Source organism: Panthera leo, chromosome B1, assembly GCF_018350215.1.
Source record: "Panthera leo isolate Ple1 chromosome B1, P.leo_Ple1_pat1.1, whole genome shotgun sequence".
In the NCBI taxonomy this organism is placed as follows: Eukaryota; Metazoa; Chordata; class Mammalia; order Carnivora; family Felidae; genus Panthera; species Panthera leo.
The window spans coordinates 27,043,584-27,067,210 of record NC_056682.1 but is presented as its reverse complement, the minus strand read 5'-3'; the positions used below and the strand labels follow the sequence as shown (position 1 = coordinate 27,067,210).

The following is a 23,627-nucleotide window of genomic DNA, read 5'->3' as shown; positions in this document are numbered from 1 at the left end:
ACTGTGTTTATTTAGTCATGATATTACTTAGCGGATAAAATGCTAAGATTAAAGGGAGGAGAGGAAAATATTTCATTTAATGAAGTACATTTTTGAAACATCAATAAGTATTTTTCTTTAGACAAGAGCTTATTATTCATTAATTTGTGGAACTGTCGAGGAAAGAAATCAAGTCTTGCTCGTCTTCAAGGTCCTTTTCACAGAGAACATTCAGAAAGCATTTGCTGAACTGACTTCCACCATGCTATTTTATACTGGGGTCAGTGTGTCTGGCCCACCATCACTCTTTCTTTGGCTGCCTTTATCCTGTTCTTTGTTGTCTCATTTGCCTCCTTTCTCGGTGTGCACGACTTTGCTGCATTAGTGGGTGAGAGAGTCGGTGTGGATATTATGTCTCTGTGACAGTAATTCTCGCAGCTGGCAGAGCTCACAGAAACATCCTTTGGATGTATATAGGTAATATTTCGCAAAGTGAAATGACAGTTGTTTATGTCTATAGAGTTAGAACTTTGGATATTTTCAGATTCTAGCATTTGAGGGATACTGCTCGTATGGATAAGTGTTTTCATTCTATCAATTATTTGAAATTGGCATATTGGTCTTGATACAGACTACTTGCAAAGGGTTATAACTTTACAATCAAGCAAAAATTTTTATGCAAATATAAAAATATCTCTGAGAACTATGGAGAAATTCTTACTCCTTGTCAAAGAGTAGAAAGTAGTTATTTAAAGATATTGATTAATTACTATAGAAATTATAGACCTTTGCATCCATTATAAATCCTGAACAGGCTTAGAACAGATTCATTTCTGGGAACAAAGTAGTAGCTGAAAGGATATGTATACACCCAGGAGCTTCATACAAAGAGAAACAGAATTAAAAGAAGGATATAAAAATGAAGTTAAAAGGGAACATAGGTAAAATAAGAGTAGCTGATATGCAAAGTACTGTATCAGTAAATTCCTTTATGAGCACACTGGCTTTTTCAGAGTATGAAATTAAAGATTTCACTTAGAGTCAAAGGCTAAAGATAGGCTTCTAATTTTTTCTCCAATTCTATTCTGGCTTACCAGAATTTTAAAAAGAAAATAAAAGAGAAGAAAAGAAAAAAAAAAAAGAAAAGAGAAGAAACCCAAACTGAAAGTTCCAAAGGTCAGAAGGCAGTTTGCTATTAAAAAACAAACAAAACAGAACAAAAACAAGTCTCCTGTAGACTGGCTGTCACTGGACTGGCAATAGGTCTTACTGACTTATTTCAATGTGCAAATGTAAGTGGGGATTTCAGTATTTAATTTAGCTCTTATAAATCTCCAAATCCTACCTCTATAAATGATTAGGTAAAAGTAATGGAATAGTCACACTGGAATATACAGTCAGAATAATTCATTCTAGGGTGCCTGGGTGGCTCTGGTTAAGTGAGTGACGTCAGCTCAGGTCATGATCTCGTGGTCCATGAGTTCAAGCCCCACGTCAGGCTCTGTGCTGACAGCTCAGAGCCTGGAGCCTGCTTTGGATTCAGTGTCTCTCTCACTCTCTGCCCCTCCCCTGCTCACACACTCTCTCTCTCTCAAAAATAAAGAAACATTAAAAAAAAAGAATAATTCATGGCAAGGTCTAGCCTAAACATACTGTTTAAAAAAATTTATCTGTGATGCTGGATATATTCTTTATCTATGGTAATATAGTAGCCACTAGTCATATGTGGTTAGGACAAATGATGAACAGATTTAAAATTTTTATTTAATTTTAGTTAATTTAAATTTAGCCACAAGTAGCTAGTAGCTACTACACTGGACACAGCAGAATATAGAGAAAGCAGGTCTGGAGAAAAAAGTCAAATCTTCTGAAATCATGTTTTAAAAATCTGGTTCATTGGGGCGCCTGGGTGGCTCAATCAGTTAAGTGTCTGACTTTGGCTCAGGTCACGATCTCAGGGTTCGTGAGTTCGAGCCCCATGTGGGGTTCTGTGCTAATAGCTCAGAGCCTGGAGCCTGCTTTGGATTCTGTGTCTCCCTCTCTCTGCCCCTCCCCCATTCGTGCTCTGTCTCTCTCAGTCTCTCTCTCTTTTTCAAAAATAAACATTTAATAAATAAATAAATAAATAAATAAATAAATAAATAAAATTCTGGTTTATAAAAAGCTGCTGACATTAATTTTGACATAAATACTGCCAACAGTTTACAATTCAAACTTTATTTTATTTTTAAAGTATTTATTTATTTTTAAACTATTTTGAGAGAGAGTGAGCAAGTGCACAAGTGCAGGAGGAGCACAGACAGAGAAAGAGAGAGAGAATCCCAAGCAGGCCCCGCACTGTCAGTATGAAGCCTGATGTGGGGCTTCAACCTATGAACCATGAGATCATGACCTGAGCCGAGACCAAGAGTTGGACACAACCGACTGAGCCACCCAGGCACCCCTAATTCAAACTTTATTAATGTAAACTATTGGCAATTACTGACTTGAGAGCTGGAAGTGCAGGTTTCTAAAAGTGGATCTTAAACCTGGTATCAACATTATTAGTTAAATGTATCTTCATAAAAATGTTACCCAGAACAGAACTCCAATAACCTGGTATGTATCCTATATGACTGATGCATTCTTTTAGGAGTCATTAGAGATATAAACTGGAATTGGATTAGTAAATTTAGGTACAAGCAAAAAGTCCAGCTAGTACATGGTCCACAGACTATAGATACTCAAGTTGCTCACAGAAATATTAATTTAAAACATTGTATCCTCGGGGCACCTGGGTGGCTTGGTTGAGCATCCAATTCTTGGTTTCAGCTCAGGTCATGATCCCAGGGTCATGAGCTCAAGCCCCGCTCAGCATGGAGCCTGCTTAAGATTTTCTCTCCCTCCCTCCCTCTCTCTGCCACTCTCTCCCACTCGTGTGCGTGCTCTCTCTCTCAAATAATTAAAAATTAAAAAAAAATTGTCTCCTCTTCCAAAAAACAATTCCCATTTCAAAACCTTTCTAAGGGCAAGATTTTATCATATAATTCTACTACTGTATTATTTTTCCATATCAATAAAGAATATTAAGAATTAAACCAAAAAGTTCTGGCATATCCTATGTTAAGCATTTAATTACCTATTTAATGTTTTATCTTCCAAACAAACTTCTAAGAAGAATTATCAGAATAATTGAATAAAATATTTCATTTGTGATTCAGTATTTAATTTTATCTTTTACCAGAAGTCATATACTCTAATTGCATTGATTTAGAAGACATTTAAGAAACATTAATGGATCAAATCTGCCTAATTTATTCAATCCTTTCTTCTCCATTTTGTCAATTATCTCTAAATTATGCGTAGTATTATTAAGAATTTTTAACGTGATGGCTATCTGTTTGCCTGATTTATGGTTACAATTTAAAGAAACTAACTGAAAATTCAGCACTAAATGGTTCTTGGTAAAAAGCAGAAGAAAAACATTTAGAATGTTTGAACAAAAATCACACCTTTTGGAATTATATTAGAATTTACTGGGAAGGCAGAACTATTTCCTAGTCAAAGCATGATTACCTCCTTTAAGTAAATGTTCTATTGCTCTGTAGAAACAGGAAGTTAAATGAAGTCATGTTTTTCATAGTTTAAGCTTGAAATCCTATAACAGGAAATTTCATTCCTTTACGATCTTATTAGTTTTGATAGTAAAGGTGTCCTAGATAGGGCTTACTTCAACTCAAGATCAACCATCTAAGACTGAAGTTGAACGATACTACCTCCCAATGAATTAGCCTGAGGAAAGTAAATCCTAACTACTAGCTCTTACAGTGTGGCACACTCTTAGGGGGTTGGTTAGCTCTGATTCAGCTCTAACACATATGAGCTCCACAAGTCTGGAAAGTTCCCTATTTTAGTAGACAGCTGTGATGCTCAACTGTGTTGTACTTTTGGGGGGTCTTTCAGATATTTGTGGGGTATATTTTTATCTTCTAGTGTAGTTTTACCCAAGCTATTACTATTACAATAATCATAAATTATTTTATTGTAACTTACTGTCATTCTTTATATTATAGTTAGGGCATTTAATATGAGTTTTTAGAAGGTAGCTGTAAAGGTAGGTCACATTATTTATACATTTCATTTCTGTATAAGAAAAGGGGATGTTATAGAATATTCATTACAAAAAGGGGGCACTGTGCCTGATGGCGTAAAGAACTACTGGGTTACAGGCAGGAGAAAGAAACTGGGACTCGGGATTACTAGTCTGTAGCCTTCCTTCTCCATTTAACTCTTCCAGTCGGTTATGTCATTCTAGAGCAGATATGACCCACAGACAAAATAAAAGGGATGGGAAAGAAGAGTCAATTACACCAAATTAATTCTGTCCACCATTTTTTAATAGCTAGACTGTGTTATTTCCTCTAATTTGGGGGCTTGGGAAACTAATCTACTTTCATATCTGTTTACCTTTGATTTCCCTCAACAAGTTAAAGAGTTAAAATATCTAATACTGTTCTAGGAAGGCACTACCATTCGGCAAGATTTTATAATTATATTTAAGCTAGAAAAAAAAAACAAGATAATCTCATAATGGCACAATGAAGGTAAGAATTACAAAAAAGCAGGTCAGGCTATCACATATGTAAGAACAGTCAATTAAAGATCATTACCATATGAGTGATTTCTAATTTTCTCTATTTGATAGATTTGAGAGCTACCATAATTCCACACTGTTTATATGAGCCTTAAGTCACCTCTGGTTGTCACACCCATGAGTCGGACTTTCAATTTAAAACTGAAAAAACAGAGCATAGGTCTCCTTCTCATGACACCTACCTCACTCCACCAAAAAGCCTGATAGGGAGGGTCTCAGGCTAAACTGGGAGCAAGGAGAGGTATGAGAGATGCTCAGGCAAAGAAAGCCTTCCAAGGAGCTACTTAAAACAAGCGGTGCAAAGTTTGTCTGCTTAGATCGGTGGCCGTGAAACGGGAAGCCGAGACCTCACCATTCATCTGCTTTAACTCACCGCTCAGAATCTGCTGCACGGCTTCGTTCCCCATCTGCGCTGCCGTAAAGCCTTGTAAGGAGATGATGGAGGGATCGGAGCCGTAACTCAGCAGGAGGCGGCAGGTCTGCAGGTGGCCTGCTAGGGCAGCTCTATGCAAAGCAGTCTGACCAAGAGTGTCCAGTGCGTTCATCTGAAAGATCATTGGGTGGGCACACGGCATTGAGCATCTATTTGTTCCCTTTTACACCCTAGCAAATAAGTTTCTACGAGAAAAATAAATTGTCAAAGGTTTTTGAAAAATGCCACAGACTATTCACTGTTAACCTTTGTTTTCTGCTTCTGAAAAAATATCCCTTTCTTAGTCTCACCACCTTCCAAATACAAATGACGACATACTCATCCTTTCCCTGAGTACTGTCTTCCTGTCCATCTTCCACGCCCGGCCACTCCCCTCAACAACTAGGATGTGAGATCCCTGAGGGAGGGACCCTGACCTGCACTGCCTGCCACATCTGAGATGCACATTAAATACTTCTGGATGAATGGGTTTTACCAAACTTGCTCCTGTAATATAAAGACAGCAGGGTATGTAGGCAAAGACAAAGTAGCTAATTACATTTCTCTTCTAATTTTAGTAAATAATTATAACAGAATGCTCTCATTGAATTACCAACACATTTAACAACCCCCCCCGCCGCCGACCAGAAAGATTTAAAGGTTCAGATGTTCCATTTTTAAAACTTTGAAGAGTTATAAAGGAAGAATCATTTAGCTAGTCTTCAGACTGTTTAAGACAACATTAAGCTTTGGAATCACATTCATAATTTGATCAAACCTGTTTTCCAGGAGGTCCCCCAAAATATCCAGGATGCCCCAGTAAATACCCTCTATTCCAATCAGACCACAGTCCCTGTTCATTGTATATGCTGCTCCTTTCAGACAAGCCCTCTGTCTGCCTTTCTGGATTATGAAATCCAGTGCAAGTCTCATCTCTCTCAGGAAGTGTTTTTGTTGCTTAAAGGCTTGATGGTTACTGACTTTCCAAATATCCATGTCAAGTTAGCACTATCTTACAAATTATAACACCTGGGTAGTTTTTGTTCACCAAGTTAAAGTCATGGCTATTGAGAATATGGATTGTATTATATAGGTTTTCTCGGTCCTCTAGAAAGCTCCTCTTAAGGACATGTAGTGAATTCACAAATATATGCTAGTAGGTTATTTTAAGCATTTGTCCACACTCACCAAATAAATACAAGATTAAGGAAAGAAAATATTTAAGACAACTGATCTCTATGTCTCCAGTCTTTCATCATTATTAGTAAGGCGGTCACACTTGTTCAGGCAAAGGTTCATCTAAATTCTTAATGGTGTTTCACAAAATTTGCCATGAAATACTGACATATTTAATTAGATCTCATTTGCCAGCAGAAAAGCGACTGTTTATACAGGCAACATAAAAACACAGCCATTACCATGTATTGATGGAAAACATAAGCTACCAAACTAAATTTCTTGACTTTTTCTATGAACATTTCTGTTACTTCACCACAAGAGAAAAACTTAAAATTGGGAATATTCTAATCATTAATGATTTTCTGGAAATTGCATAAGAAACTCACTAAATTATTTAATCAGAGTGACAGAAATTCTCAATACAGCTTGTTAAACCACGGTAACATGGTTTGAGAATTACTACTCCAAAATTCAGATATTACCTAAAGTTATTCTTCAGCTCAAACTGACGGTCTCTTCAGTGCCTTCAAATAACCTTGAATTCTTCAGCATGTCATTTAAGACCATCTGTAATTTACTTTCACACTCCCTTCCTTTCTACTATATTTTTTCATCACAATGTGATAGGCCTGCTATGCTCTAGCTTTATTAGATCACCCTGGAACCCCATTTTATGAAGATGTTCGTTTCTAAAGTCATTGCAAAAGGTAAAGTTTGCCTTTGGTCAATATTATCCTTGAAAATACCTTAGCAATGCAATGGCAGAGACAGACCTAGGGTTTCTCAGTAAATTCAACACTCGTTTCACCTTCAATGTGTGAACAGATCAACCGAACACCAAAGTACATACAGTATCTTTAAACAGTATAAACACACTACGTGTGAGGAGAGGTTCTCTCAATGCATTTGCATGGTGAAACTGAGTGCAATACAGAAAACAGCTGATTCCCTTCTCTCTCTCGCTCACCCTGGAGCATGCACTCATGGAGTGAAATCGGGCCCCAAATCACCACTCTCTAACGTTATGTACATTAACTTTTCTTGTTCCACTCCCCCTCTCGGTTTTGGATGGCTGCTTCTGAATGCAGCTCCACTGACACGTATTCTCATTTCTCTACCCAGTAATTATTCTCTTCTCACGCTCCTTACCCTCGCATTTGGCTGTCAAAATTAGAACCAGGTTGTTTACCTCCAAAGAAGTCTTGTAAGGAAGGGATGCAACTAACATTTACTAAGCACTTGCTAATATCAGGCTCTGTTCTAGATGCTCTATTGAAATTGTAAGCGACTTAAAAGCAGAAATTATGACTTAATCTTAAATGTAACTCTTCCCTCTACCCTCCCCACTCCCAGAAATATAAAAGGTATAGGGCATTTCATGGAGCTTCACTAATATCTTGTGAATAAGTGAAAAAAATAATGTATAAGTCGTTTAGAGTTAATTTATAAAAGGAATTTTTTATGTTTAGCTGAAAAAAATTCCAACCATTTGATGAGGACTGATTGGTAACACTAGAAAGTTAAAACCATGCTGATATACTGAAGCTTTGTGTCCTCATCCCTGTTTATGTATAGAAGGCATCTAGTATTGTATTCTAATATTTCAGAAAACCAAACTTTCTTAAAGTACAAGACAGATCAGTGTAACATAAAATTCTTTGCTTTAGAAAATGTATTTTTTATAATGAGATAATTTCCCCCTCAAACTCTAGTTATCACAGCAACAAAAGAATATCTATGGACTGCTTTATCAGACAACATAGCTGAAGCACTAGAAGTGATAGAAAAGTATCAGCGATATTTAACAGGAGCACTCATTCCATGGAAACAAGTGGAATAATTTGGTGGAACTGTGTACAACCCATAGAATGAACAAGGATGGATGACAGGGAAAACATTAAACAAACATCCCACAAGGGTTTTCGTGAGGAAGGGTTATTCCTTACTTGAAGCAAATGTCAAATTTCTCAGATTCCCCGATCTCAGGACTCCAGGCTGCTCCTTCTATGGTCCAAAGATATCAATGGCAGCTCTGTGCAAACAACTCCATAAATCTCAGCGAAAGCCCAAAAGGATGTCTCATACATCTATTGTAAGAGAGAAGAAACCTTTCCCAGAGGACTTCTCCTCATGCCTGGAACCAGAAACGCTTCCTGAAGCCATGCCTATACCAGTCACTAGCAAGGAGAGTAAGATCACCAGAACTGTGTCAGACCCAGCCTTCTGTGGAGCTCCCAAAACTGAACAAAGTAGAGCTCCACAGAAGAAGGTTGCTGAGGCAAGTTATGGCCCGTGGGTGAATTCCGACCAGGTGACTATTCTGTACTGCTTGCAAGCCAAGAACGATTTTTAGGTTTTCAAACGATTACATTTAAAATGGCTAGAGAAGTATCCATAAAGCCTAAAGTATTTACCATCTGGACTTTTAAGAATGCATTTGCTGATCCCTGTTCTGAAGCAAAGAAGGGGGAAAGTGATTATTGGATGGGAAATCAGCTGTCTGTTGGAGTCATTACTGACCTTTAAATTGATTCAAAATTGAAAACAAAAATTAGAGTCCCTAACTTCCTCTTAGATTTAACTTTATCAACACCCTTAATGTTCTACCTTTGTTTACTCTTTTATCCACCAGTCACGGGATACAATCAGGGCTCTCTACAAGGTGGTCAGTCCAATTTTCTTCCCTCCACATGTGTAGTTCAAGGCACAGAAGTCCAAAATGTACGTGCCTTCCAAGGTTGGTGATAACTTTGTTTTTAGAGGGCAGCAGGAACTATTTTATAGGACTACACCTGTAGCGTGTCCCCGAGTTTTTAAATGGGTCATCTGGCAGGATTTGCATTGCTGCTCTAATTCAGTTTCACAGTAGAAAAGTGATATTTTGGAGCTAGTCTATATTTCACTGTGGTCCCAGAGAGTTACAGGGAGCGTTAATTGTTTAAAGGTTCCCATAAGTTTGGATTTATGACTCTGCTACCATTCTGTAAGTTACACAAATGGCAAATGATAGTAATTCACTCTACTGATGGAGAAATATAGGAGATTAAATGACTTGGGCATGTTATCCACAAAATCTATAAATGAAAGCACTGGCTAAAAGGGCCCACCAACGTACAGAATATAGCCCATGACCTGAAAGTCATGCGTTTGTGTGTGTGTGTGTCCTCTTGGCTTTGACAATTTTGACTCACACAGTGACAATTCTTCACTCAGTCAAAAAACAGGCTTAACAACATTTAAAATATTCTTTAAATGTAAGAATCAAACTCCTAAAAAAAACCCCAAAATACAGTCTTGTATTATACATATAATTAAGTACTTAAATGGTCATTCAAGCTGAGATAACTAAATAAATGAGATTGCCACTCACAGGATTCTTCTAAGAACTTTCAAATTAAAAAAAAATATATGTATAAATATATGCATATACATATGTATATTGCTCTCTGTAAGTTTTATGTTTTTAACCTAAATGATATATTTGACAGACTTTATATATATACCACCATTAACTTATTATTCATATTTTAAAGAGATACAACCTGTGTGTGTGTGTGTGTGTGTGTGTGTGTGTATAATTTGAAACCACCAACATACATATTTCTGGAAGAATTCAGGGAGTTTTACATCAGTTTTTGTGACCAAGTCTTCTTTAGAGCCAGTCCTATTTCCATCACAATCTCCACCATGAGGATATGATATAAGATGCCATCAAAGATGCTTACCATTCAGCACCAAGGAGATTATTTTCACTGAAGTACAGAAACTGACTCAAATAAGAAAAATGCTACATATGTGTGGTTAGGACTTGGCTTGAGAAAAAAACATATCTGGCAGTTTTAGAGACAAAATATATTCCCCCTTTTTCCCTTGTATCTAGAGAAAGAAACCTGAGGTATGCATTTTTTTTTTCTATTTCTGAGTAGTAATTAATGATTTTCCTATAGAGGGTAATTAGATACATGATACAAAATCACAATGGCATCTGGCCTGAAATATATGTCTTATGTCTTATGTCCTGTAGGACATAAGACTATGATTCAGGGTCGCCTGGGTGGCTCAGTTGGTTAAGTGTCTGACTCTCGGTTTTGGCTCAGGTCATGATCTCACGATTTTGTGAGTTCAACACCCGTGTTGGGCTCTGTGCTGACAGTGGAGCCTGCTTGGGATTCTCTCTCTCTTCTCTGCTCCTCCCCTGCTCACACTCTCTCTGTCTCTCTCAAAATAAATGAAAATAAAACTTAAAAAAAAATCATTAAAAAAAAGTATGATTCAAATATGCCAAAACAATCCTGAAAACCCCAAACCAACTATAAAGAAATGGCTGAGGGGAGCCTCTCAATATTCGAATCCGTGTGAATAGCCTCGTCTCAAAGTGCTAACCTCAAGACTGAGTTAATCTCTCGCCTAAACTTAAAGCTATTATTGTCCACATCACTTATTTGGTAATTAATCATGAACTGTTCTGTGATGTTGCTGTAATTAGGCATTTATTGTTAACTCACATTATAATTCTACTTTAGCTGCTGAACGTGGGTATATCTCAATCTAAACTGGGTTTCAAGTAACCTGAGCACTGAAAACAGTCTCTGTATTCCTTTAGCTAGAATGACAATGTACTTTCTCCCCAATCAGGACACTCTGAAAGTGAAAGTGAAGAGTTAAAACAAAGGCATTAACACATCTGCAAGAGAGGAGCAAAAGACAGGGATTTGAAATAGGTCTATGTCCTGGTAGACAGACTATAACCTAGGGAACAGGTGGCAGGCATATTATAACATAGTCTACATTTCTGTAATTGGCCTTATAGGAGAAAGTAGCCTTCTAGGAAGTATCTACTTTCCTGAAGCAGGATTCTGTGCAGGCCACCTACCTGTTCAAAACTTCCCAATGGCTCTCTCAGTATTATGAGAACAAAATCAAAACTCTCCCATCGAAACTACCAAGACCCTGCTCCAACGTATATTTTCAAGATTTTCATTATTCTCCTTTTCAGTACCCCTGGGCTCACTAATTATAACTCCTGACTAACTGCTTTCCTGCTTGAGTCATTACTTGAAATATTATTTGTATTTTGCCAATTTCTATATATCTAATCCCTAGACATTCCTAGCTGAAATCCTACTTTCTTCATGAAATTTCTCCAATCTCTCCTCCAGCCTGTTAACCACCAATGGAAGTAACCGTTCTCTGAATAGCAATCTACCCATACTTCTCTTATATATCACTTTCCAATGTGTATGATAGATATTGGCGTTGACTATAGTAGATAAGACTATTACTAGATTTTAAGTCCCTTCAGAGAAGACTCTTGATCAAATCCAAACTTCATATATACCCCACAGTAACAAGTGCAATGCCTGGTACAAGTTGGATATTCAAAAATGGTTGGTAAGTAAATGGTTCACAAGAACAATAAATTAGTAAATTCTGATAATACTGTTTTCATCATACTAGTGTGTATACTACATGAACATCAGACTCTTAAGATATTCTCTAACCAAAAAATATATATTCTTTCCCTAGAAATTTGAAGGAAAAAAGAAGTTAAATGCCAGTGTTGACAGAATTGTAAAATATTGAAAATAATTAACTTACTTTATCTGTAGTAAGAGTATAATTTAATTTGATTTTAAAGTTTTACAGATATTTACAGAGCACTGTTATAAGGAGGATAGACATAATTAAAACCTCTCCTGTGAGGAATGAAATAGACAAAATGACCACAATTTAATTCTTAACTCAAATTCTGATACAGCAATCAATATTTTACTTTAAAGGGTTTTTAATCCTTTAACATTTACTAGCTGAACTCGAGTGTATTATTATTTGCAAACCTTCAAAATTCATGTGGAATTTTAAAAGAAACAAAAGAGATATATCATAATGGTATGTGTTTGCTTTGCTTTATTAAAAGGGCGCTCACGTTCTCACATGCCCTGTGTGAGAAACGACCTCCTGAGCAGAGCTGATCCGATGGCCATGTGGAACAAACTGAGATCTCATTCAGATTCTCCCTTTCTCCTCCCTGAGACTCAGGAGAGACTGTAGCTGCAGGTGTTATATTTTTAAGACAAAGACTCATAAAACAGGGGCTACCAAGTCCATATTTAAGCCATAGAGAAGTAAAACAGAAAAATGTAGTCTATTAAAAGAATGAAGCAGATGAACTAAGACAAACACAGAAAAGAAACCCAAGTGACCAGAGAGAGAAAGAGACAGACAGACACACACACACACACATATGCAGATAGAGAATGCAGTCGAGGTACTCAATAGTTTCCACATTCCTTGTTCTAGTCTTTTGTAAATCTCAGCTACAATTCCTGTAGATTATTTCTATCCTGTAGATTATTTCTATGGGATAACAATATGGGTAATCTCAGAAAAGTAATAAGCATACATTTATATAAGTATAAAACAGATTTCCATTTGTGCTTACTCTAGATTCAATTGATCTGTTACTGGTAACTAAAATGTTTCTGAGACACTGGGCCTTTTGCTCTTTGTGCTGATATGCTCAAACTGCAGATAACTGAACGATTAGAGATACTTTACATCTATAGCTTTGAAAGCATTTTAACATCTTTGGGCTAACAGAAACTGCTTATCAACCCACCTCTTGAAGAGCATTAATCAGATCCTTATAATGAGATAACACATTTCCCCAAAGTGAGCAAAGACTCTTCATCACTTCTCAATGTGAGAAATAAGCCCACTTAATGCCAATTACTATTGACACAATTTCTTCTTACATACAATACAAATAAATCTGTCAAATTAAGACAAATGAACAATCAAACTTCTCTGTGTTCCACACATTTAACAGATGCTCAAGTAATGACAGAATAGCAAGTGCTTTTCTATATGAAAAAAAAACACTTTTGAATTAAACCTTTCATTTTTAGGTATTAATAATACCATATGCAGTTGGGACTTAAGTTCTACTTAATAATGATAGCAGACACAGCAGTAGCAATAGAATGTCAGGGTAGGCTAACAGCAATAAAGAAAAAACTGCCACATGAAGGATAAAATCTTCATGTCTCTCCCATTTAGGCTTTATAGCAATCTCGCAAAGCAGGGGATTGGTAGAGATACTTGACTTTTTTTAGAAATAGAAATTTACTCCACTATAAAAGTTGGTTTTTCAAATGAGTTGGCTAATACCCCCATTTTCTTATAACTCTCCTTTCTTTATAAGCCATCTGTTTCCTATCCTTTTTCTGACTACTGCCTGCTTGCCCCTCCAGATTCCTACCTATCCTCCACCCTGCTCGATGTCCTGCTTGATGTCCTGGGAAACTTACTTAATATGGATCACATCAATGGGTTCTTTTGGTCTTTAAGTTGCTACATTTGGACAATGGGAGGGAACGGCAAGAGACTGGTGGGGAGCAGGGGTGTGAGGGGTAGGGGTCAGATATACCCCCTATCAAAGGCTGCAGGTGGTGTCAGGAGACCTTCTCCAAATAGCTACCTTCTTCTGCTTCTTTGCCCCTTTGGGCCCAGGGACGATAATGTCTCCCCATTTGCTGCTATCCCTTGCTCATATCCCTAAACCATGCCCACCTTTGTATATAATTCTTTTATTAAACTTTCCTCAAATTACCCACTTTGAGTATGCCGCTTATTGCCAAGACTCTGAATATAATTCTCTGCCCCTGTATCTTTGGAACACCTCCTTCAAAAGCTGCCAAAGCCTTTATATAAAAGTTGTTAAGTTAAATGGCATTGCCTACCTTGATTTCTCTTTGTAGCACCTGTTACTTCTTCACACTCCTACTGTACTCAGTAGACACTGTGATGGATCTTTCAGTTTTCTCTTCCCATTGCTGCCCTTCAAACATGGTAATTTGCAAAGGTCCTTTCCTAAATTCTCAATGCATCTCTCTACACTTTCTCTACCTTGGAATGCATGATCACTATGTTCATGGCTTTCCAAAAGATCTTTCTAACCCTACCTAGACTGTCTTTCACACTCTAGTGCAATTATTTCCAACTGCTAGTGATACTAAATGTCCCTCCCTATCTCATATCAACTCTAAGTACAAAATTATCAAGGCATAGGAAACCAGTATTTCTCTCTAGCTTCCTCACTTCCCTGAACTGTACCACCCTTTTCTAAGTCTGTTCTAATGCCCGATTCATTTCCACGTATATAACTATTTCTTCATAAGTTACTTTCATCTTTCTCTTCCTTCATTACTCATGCCATTAAATTGGATTTAGGATTAGCTTCAAGTTTGGTAACTGCATAAACTTCAAATTGGTACTTTCCACAGTATCTAGCATACAGTCTTAATCATTTTGCATCTCAGTATTTCTTGCGTTAATGGATCAAAACAAATTATAAAGGAACCGATATATAAATCTTACATAAAAATTTAGGTGATTAAGGGAAATATGTAACATATGTCTGAAAAGACAAATATGGAAAAATACAGTGCTCATATTTACAAGTAATTAAAGTATTGCTTGTATGTCAGATATTATACCACACACTTATATATACATAAGCTCATTTAATTTTTACACACATACACACACAGGTATCAATACACACATAATCACTTATGGGTGAATTAGGATTCCAGAAAATTAATTCCAAGTTCACGGGACTAGAAAGTGGAGGACTGTACAGTGAAAAGTATGCTTGTCTGTTACATTCCCAGTATGTTTAGTTTAACATGCATAGTGAACCTGAGCTTTATCATCAAGCTTTGAGCAAAAGAATGTTTTGGCTTATGTAAAGATTACTAAGTTCTATCTGTCAAACTAAGACAGATTAGTTCATGGTATTAGATCTCCCTATCCAATTCTCTGCCTTTTCTGACTTATTAGCCTTAGCCTGGGAACTTGACATGAGGAGGGAAAGGAGGCAGGATGGTGGAAACAGTGTAAGGGTTGAATCCTAATCCAAGGGTGGTGCTGCTTGATCAGAAGGTGTTTTTAGAATCAGATGGAAAGCATTAGTTGTCCAAAAATCAAATTGAAACCGTGAGTTCTCCAGAAAGAACACTAAGCAAGCAAACAATGGGGCCCAAAAGTAGCTAAGTGAGTTTTTATCAACACATTAGTCACCAAATAAGCCAACCCTGAGGGACATCAGCCTGAGTTGGAACCAGGGAATAACTGAGTGCGGAGGATGGCAACTACTATTTATTGGTTCAGAACCCTGATTCAGTAGGATTTATTTTCCATTTAAAGGGCCTAAATAGCAGGAGTTCTGGATTTGGATGAACTATAGTGGAAGGACTAGGGAGGGTAAACTAGTCTAAAAGTCCTTCTGTATCACCGACAGAGTGTTTAAAACTGCACATACCCCACTGATGAATTGAGACGTTATCGATGAGGATATCCCGTGAAGACGAGGAGCAGAGTAAGGTTGAGAACCACAGAGCTAGAGCAGGGCTGACTGGGAGAGCTTAGAAACGCGTGCTGTTTTTCACTGAAACGCCATGAAATAAAATGACTCATGGGAGAAAACAAATAGGTATTTTTCAAAAAGGAAGGGCATTGTTCATGGGTTTTCAAGAACGTTATAAATGCCATAAACTGTTTTTAAAAATGGGTCAGTGGTAAACAAAAATGCTCTTAAGTATAGCAGAGAGTCCACTTAGCTTAGTATTTTCTGCTTGATGGAGCAACAAGACATTATTTATATAACAATGCAGGAGTTGTACCCTCACAACAGGTAATAAATTGGTAGAGTGCTGTTCCCTCTCATTCTAGGTCATCCTGACTTTTTTAGATAAAAATACCAATTGTCCTTTTAAAGCAAGGATATCTAAATTATTGGACTGGGAACCTTATGAATAAAAAAATGTTTTGAGAAACCTCTCAATATACATATGTGTTCATCTGTAACCTTAAGAAACAGTGCTATACTAATATATGAGAGAAACATATAAAACCTATATAAAAAGAAATTACAAAGGATGGGAAAGAGATGACACAATTAAAAATGAAAACATTTTATACTAATGTACAAAATACCTTCGGGCTCAACTAAAAAACCTTAAAAAATCTTATGAAAATTGCAATGTAGATTTGAGGATCTGATTCTAAGTTCATTTTCAATAGCTGGTCCCATGGACCATATTAGCTCAAAAGATGGGAGAGAAACAAGTTAGAGCCCCTGGAAAAAGTGCACTCACTGTTAGCAATGCCTACTAAATCACAATGCTTATTTTTTAAACATTTTTGGAAGTTTATTTATTTTGAGAGGCAGAGAGAGTGAGCAAGGGAGGGGCGCAGAGAGAGAGAGAGAGAGAGAGAGAGAGAGAGAGGGAGAGAGAGAATCTGAAGCAGGCTCTGCACTGTCGGTATGAAGCCTGATGTGGGCCTTGAACTCATGAACTGTGACATCTTGACCTAAGCCAAAAACCAAGAATCGGATACCTAACCGACTGAGCCACCCAAGTGCCCCCACGATGCTTATTTTTAATGTAATTTACCTAATCATGCTAAGGTTTTAATTGAAACTCTGCTAGTAAAATTTCATCCTTCTTGATGTTTTCTAATAAGTTCAAAAACCACCTAAACACAAATTAAGAAAGACTTTAAAACAAGTTGGAAAATTGTTTTCCAGTTTTTAAATTACATGTAGATGTAACAGTTGGGTGATACATTTACATCATTTTTTGGCAACAAAATCACAAAACAGTGGACATTTTCCAAAAATCTATTCTCAAAACGTCCCCTTCATTTTTTGAAGTTTCTTTAAAAATGCAGTCACTTTCCCATTTACTCTAAAATATGTAATATTTGCCTTTAAGGGCCTGAGTATGTTTCTTTCTTAAACAAAGTATCTACATCCAAGTAAAAAAATATCTACATGCAAGTAGTCATTTGTCATCATAGATGACAACAAATTTTGAACCCTCTTATTTTCATTAAAAAAAAAAAGCACGAGAACTAAGATCAATATTCTTGAAAATACTAATTCATGAAATAGCCAGACAACCTCTTTATGCATCAAATTGTCATTCCCTCGGATTACCAACAATGTTATTTATGAAGGATCTACCGTTTAGGATGGTACCCATGAATCTACTCGTGTGGACACGTGTAAAGTACAACATGTCACAACATGCTGGACGTGAACAGATGAGTAAGTCTGTCAGTGACAACCCCTCCCGACTGAGCCTCCCCTTCTCCTCAGAGGAAACACCTTGAACCGACTCAGACAGGCTGACACACAGACACGTAGAGGGAGCCAGCATCAATCTTTGTATTAAATATTAGTAGATCTTAACTTCTTTATTCATAAATAAGAAATTACGATTAAAAAAATTAAAATTCTAATATTTTTCCTATCTCAATGGCTCATCTTGTATATTCCATAAAGTGTCTACTTTGGAGACTTCTGCTTTAAAAATATATGTACTTTTGAGGATTTAAAAGTATGCATATTCAAGTTACCTCTGAAAAACAACCAGTTTGCTTCCTTCCTCCCTCAAGCAATTCATAGTTTCAGACAACGTCAACAGAAATGGTTACCCCCAAATTTCTTATTTTTTCAGTCACTTGAGAAAATTATTATCATTACCAGTTTGAAGGAATAAAAATATTCTTTAGAGTAAGTAGCAATATTTTGACTATCATTCACATAAATTATTCTCTGATAAACCATCAATGATGTTGACTATCGAAATATATCAATTCCAGTATTAATGTACAACAACGCAAAGTTAAATGTGTTTCAAATGATAAGATCAGAGCTACATTTTATTGCTTTACGGAAAAATGACATTAAAGGAAATAAGACACAGCTCATTATTTTTATTAGTAACAGGACTTAAATTAGCTTGACAAGAGAACAGATGACTTCAAATACACGGTAAGAGTCCTTTACCAAATTAATTTCTCCCGGAAAATCAGAGAGAATAGTAATAGTCTTAAAAGCAGCTAGCTACTCAACTCCAAATTTGGGATTTTATTTCTGATGTGTGTCTTACCTTTGCTCCATGCTTATGTAGAACTTCCATGACATCATTGTGAGCTCTTTCTGCTGCAACATGCAAGGGAGTCATGAAACTATGGAGAGGAGAGAAGGAAAATGTAATGTCCTAACTTTTGTTGCATTTCCCCTTTAAGAGCCGAACACCTCCTTCTGCGATTGCACTTACTCTTTATTTTTTTCATTAACATTTGCTCCTTTTCTAAGTAATAGTTCTGTCACTTGTTTTCGTTTGGGATGCAGGGAGGCCACAGCACAGTGCTGTAAAGTAAACAAAACTAAGTTAATAAACTTCTATTTAAAAGGAGAATTCTGAATTAAGTAGCATCTGCTGACTCTTTAGAACACTGTTATGTCAAAAAACGTTTACATATTTTATGTTATGGAGATGATCTCCCTAAACACCTTGGAAGTGCAAGACACGGGCCTTTATTTTTTTTTATTTAAAAAAAAATTTTTTTTTTTTTAACGTTTTTATTTATTTTTGAGACAGAGAGAGACAGAGCATGAACAGGGGAGGGGCAGAGAGAGAGGGAGACACAGAATCGGAAGCAGGCTCCAGGCTCTGAGCCGTCAGCCCAGAGCCCGACGCAGGGCTCGAACCCACGGACCGTGAGATCGTGACCTGAGCTGAAGTCGGACGCTTAACCGACTGAGCCACCCAGGCGCCCCAACACGGGCCTTTAAAACGAGATAAAATTATCTTAGTTAAGCATTAAGAAAGACTGTTTCTCTTCCTTTGGCTGACGCATAATTTTCCAGGATATACTTGTTTGAAGGTAACAGAATACTGCCTCTCCAAAGGTACAAACATCTATACCTCAGTTGTTCAATCCTTCATTGGGTTGTCAGCTACATAAATAAATAGTTCTCAAAATCTTCCCCAAGAGCCACTCCTGGCACTATATAAGCCTATACGCCCAGGGATAGGCAAGAGGTAATAGACTTGAAGGAGCTTAGTGGAAGAAGTATTCTCAGAAGTTTAATGTTTTATCCTGTATTTATATGATTTTTGTATTCAACTTCGTTTTATATTAATGTTTTATATTCAAATTTTATGAGTAGGGGCACCTGGGTGGCTCAGTGTGTTAAGTGTCTGACTCTTGATTTCGGCTCGGGTCCCGATCCCATGGTTTGTGAGATCAAGCCCCGTGTTGGGTTCTGTGCTGACAGTGGCGAGCCCGCTTTGGGATTCTCTCTCCCTGTCCTCGACTTTCTCTCTCTCTCAGAAGAAACATTAAAAAAAATAAAATTTTAAGAGTTAAAACCTACTTACTAATGAATAAAATGAACACTCCCAAAAAGCAGGTCAGGATTATTCTGTTGCTTTGGGTGTCTCCCGGCATAACGCTGTATAATGTCAATATATCTGAACACCAGTTTGAGAGGCACGTACTTAAGTGTACATACAGCTGGCCCATTCAGTTTGATGACTCTTTTAGTGTCGTTTTCGGCAGGTATTGACTACAGGTTGACTTTTTTGCGCCGGATATATGCGGGAATTTTAACTGAAGCGTATTTAGAGGTCTGTGATATAGGCATCACACATGCTTCAATTCTGAACTCAGGAATAATTTTACCGGTCCTATACCTGAAATTTAATGTGACCAATGATAAGAAAAATAAGCTAATCTTTCTGAAAGTACGTTAGAAGAAAAAACATGAACTGTTTAAAAAACAATGTGTATGGTCTGGAACAAAAAATTCATAATCTTCGTATTTTTCTATAATGAATGTAGTAATTCTTTGGAAAATTAAGAATAATTCTTTGGATAACTGCTCCAAAGGATAATGCAAGTATCTCTGAAAACACTTTTAATATTCTACAGAAGACAAACAGTCTTTACCTAGCAACCATAAGAAAAAGATTCTATAGAGAAAATCACATCTTGTATTTTATGAAAGAATTGGCCACAAAAGTAGACTTGTTCGAATACAGTTGGGTAAGGACAAAGGTAAAAATAATTCCCAAATCAAGGGTGAGCAAACATCTATTCTCTCATGCATGAAAGCAAGCATCTCCTGAACCAAATTAAAAATCAATGCAACCAACATTAAAATGGAAATTTCTGGCATTTCTGATACGAAAGTTACTTAAGGGTTCTGAAATGAAAATCGTACATTGGGCTTCTATTACAGACCTAAGGAATGGATTAACGATGAAATCTTACCAGGGCAGTTTCATGAGACTGTGGTTGTTTGAAATTAATGATTTCCAAAGCAAGTGTTTTTTTAACTTTGGCTAGGTCTGCTTCTCTGGCTGCTTGCAGTAGAGAGTGACCTTTAAATTCATCTGTCAATGAAATAATGGTTGACATAAAAGATTTAAGATCTGTAAAAATCATTAGCATGATTACAAATAAGAAAAGTACTAATTTTACATATTACTTTATTTTATCAATAGCAGTAACATGATGCTAGGATGATAAAGGCACAGAGGATGTGCAGTTAATGAAGAATTTTGAAAAATGTATGCTCTGAAATAACACCATTTTATACTCTCAGAGTCCACAGAGGTGCACACATACAAACACATTTACCCCCGCTAAGTTTTAAAACAAGCAACCAAAAACATCTACCAAATGGAAGCCGGTTCTAAACATATATACACTGGAATACTTTATAGCTCTGAAGAAAACAGGAGGTCTGCACACACTATCATGAAAATATACATAATTAAATGAAAAATCAAGTAGCAAAAGAGGTATGACAGGTTGACCCAGGTTTTTTGTATTGTTACTACTGCCATTGCCACCACAACCAAATATAAGAAATGGTACAAAAAAGGCACTTAGAGAAACATTTGCCAAAATATTAATAGTTTTAGCCCTGAAAAGGGAAGAACTGAATTATAGGGGAAGTGCCAAGAGTCTGATAATTTTTCGAAGAACAAATAGTATTTTATTATTTGTATAAGAGATTTATATAAGCAAGTAAGAGATTTCTTCAAAAGTGATTTCTTAATTAACTGCATAAATAAAAATCCAATATTCTAACTAAAAACTTAGAGTCATATTTTCTATTTTACAGTTTTGGTTTGTATTTTGATATGACAAAAAGCTGGAAATTCTTCTAAAAAGACGCAAATGATGTGTGAGCTAACATATTACATAGCAATCCCCGGCCAGCCCACATAGCCTTTGCACCTGCCTGCTACTAAATTCCTTTCCTTTCCTCTCTCCTCTCCTGAGTTCCCCATCTCACTCCCCTCTGTCCCTCAAAAGACAGAGAAAGACACACATGGAAACATATGTGCCTTAATAACTCCTATTACTGTGATGAATCACAAAATTCTACTACTGAAACTAAGATTTTACTATATGTTAACTAACTGGAATTTAAATAAAAACTTAAAAAAGAAAAAAGAGAACTACTATCATCGTTCAAGGCCTCAGTTTAGATACTCTGGTGAGGCCTACCTGATATTTTCCATTATTGGCCTAGGATTCCTTCTTATGAAGCCCCCTGCACTTGCATTAGCCTTACGTCACAGGACAGATCACATGATCTTATTTGCTACGGTAGTCCTATCACTTAGCACACTGCTTGTATATGGTATATTATGTATTCAATTTGTTGCATGAATGGTGAATATTTATAAAATAAGTCATGGCAGGTGCAGGGGAAAAACCATTTTTATGAAACCTCTTGTTTAGTGGTACCTTATCACTGCTAAGTTCCTCAAAGTATAGGACTTTGAAACTTCAGAAACTCAAAGTTAAGGTCAAATGAAGTAAAAGTAAACCAGTGTTTTCAAAACACAAAATTATAGATTTTCATGTTAATGATAAAATTAGGGATAAATCAAGCAGAAGAATTACAAACTGCCATATGTAAGGAGCAGGATCCTGCCGACTGCAAAGGAAGGTGATGTGTTGAGAACGGATTTCAAACAGAAAGTATGGTTTTGCTTTGGCCGTCAGTCTGGGGAAATTTAAATGGAATTCAAATCATACTGGCTGTTTCTCTAATGACAAATGCTCTATGACTATCAAAATGATATAAGCAGTTCTACTTTTTCAATTACTCTTTTGAGTTCAGGATAGGTGACTCAGAAAAAAAAATAAGGGTAAATTTATGAAAAACATAAGTAATAGGACTAGAATACTAAGGAAATTACAAAATTAGGATGTATGCAACAATGCAATTAGACATAATATTTTCTCAAATAACAAGAAATAAAATATTCCTTATCTTTGCTCTTTAGGAAAAAGTAAAGATGTCTGCCCAAATTGGCTTTCAAATTTAAAATATAGTATACTCAAGATTAAAAAAAACAGAGAATGGAAAAATCTATCAACAATACAATGATCCCTCCCAATGCAAAGGTTACATAAAGATTTGTTTTTAAAACCTCAGGAAGTACTTAAGTAGCAAAAAGAAGGCAATAAAATTGCAAATTATACTCAAACTTACCTTGAAAACTTAATACTTATAAGATGCCATAAAAGTTTTTTTTTTTTTTTTTTTTTTTTTTTTTTTTAAAGTTTATTTCAGAGAGAGAGAGAGTGGCGGGCAGAGAGAAAGAATCCCAAGCTGGCTCTACACAGCCAGTACAGAGCCTGATGCAGGGCTTGAACTCACAAACCATGAGATCATGACCTGAGCTAAAATCAAGAGTCGGACACTTAACCAACTAAGTCACCCAGGCGCCCTAAGTTCCTCTTCAAAATCATTTTGGAACAAGAATGAAAGCTACGTTCGGTATTTTCAGCTTTAATATATGCAGAATCCAAACTACCTTGCTCATTTCGCTTCATGGAAACAGTAAAAAAAGAGAGAGAAAAGCAGAAAAAAAAGTGTGAAATGAAAATGCCTATAACCATGGGTAGGATTAAAATCTTGTTTGTTTCTTATATAATTAAAAACATTTTTAATGTTTATTTTTGAGAGAGAAGAGAGAGAGAGAGAGAGAGAGAGAGAGAGAGAGAGAGAAAGTATGGGGGAGGGGCAGAGACAGAGGGGGACAGAAAATCTGAAGCAGGCTCTGTGCTAACAGCAGAGAGCCCCAAGCGGGGCATCAACTCAGGAACTGAGAGATCATCACCTGAGCCAAAGTCAGAAGCTTAACCGACTGAGCCACCCTGGTGCCCCTTGTATACTTTTCTTAAGAACTCTGTTAGGGGTGCCTGGTGGCTCAGTCGGTTAAGCGTCTGACTTCGGCTCAGGTCATGATCTCATGGTTCGTGGGTTCGAGCCCCACTTCGGGCTCCGTGCTGACAACTCAGAGCCTGAAGCCTGCTTCATATTCCGTGTCTCCTTCTCTCTATGTCCCTTCCCTGCTTGCACTCTCCCTCTCTCCCTCCCAAAAAAACCCAAACATTAAAAAAAGAAAAAAAAAAAAAAAAGAAGAACTCTGTTAATTGTGAATGTCTAGAGTAAGGCAGTGGGCATGATGATGAAAATCACAGAGAAGTTCCAACTTTGTTAAATCCTTTTCTTCAGATAATTCCTTGGCG

General features: G+C 36.7%; 1 protein-coding gene across 4 annotated transcripts in view; it reads right to left on the bottom strand.

The window, feature by feature from the left end:
* The window catches only part of TNKS (tankyrase), a 209,561-nt gene that overhangs the window by 46,769 nt on the left and 139,165 nt on the right, over window positions 1–23,627 (bottom strand). For all 4 annotated transcript variants that reach the window (XM_042934429.1, XM_042934426.1, XM_042934427.1 and 1 more), the window contains 4 exons: window positions 20,340–20,461; window positions 18,338–18,429; window positions 18,167–18,245; window positions 4,986–5,157 (listed from right to left, as the gene is read on the bottom strand). In XM_042934429.1, coding sequence (XP_042790363.1) covers window positions 4,986–5,157; window positions 18,167–18,245; window positions 18,338–18,429; window positions 20,340–20,461 — 465 coding nt within the window. The remainder of the gene's footprint in view (window positions 1–4,985; window positions 5,158–18,166; window positions 18,246–18,337; window positions 18,430–20,339; window positions 20,462–23,627) is intronic.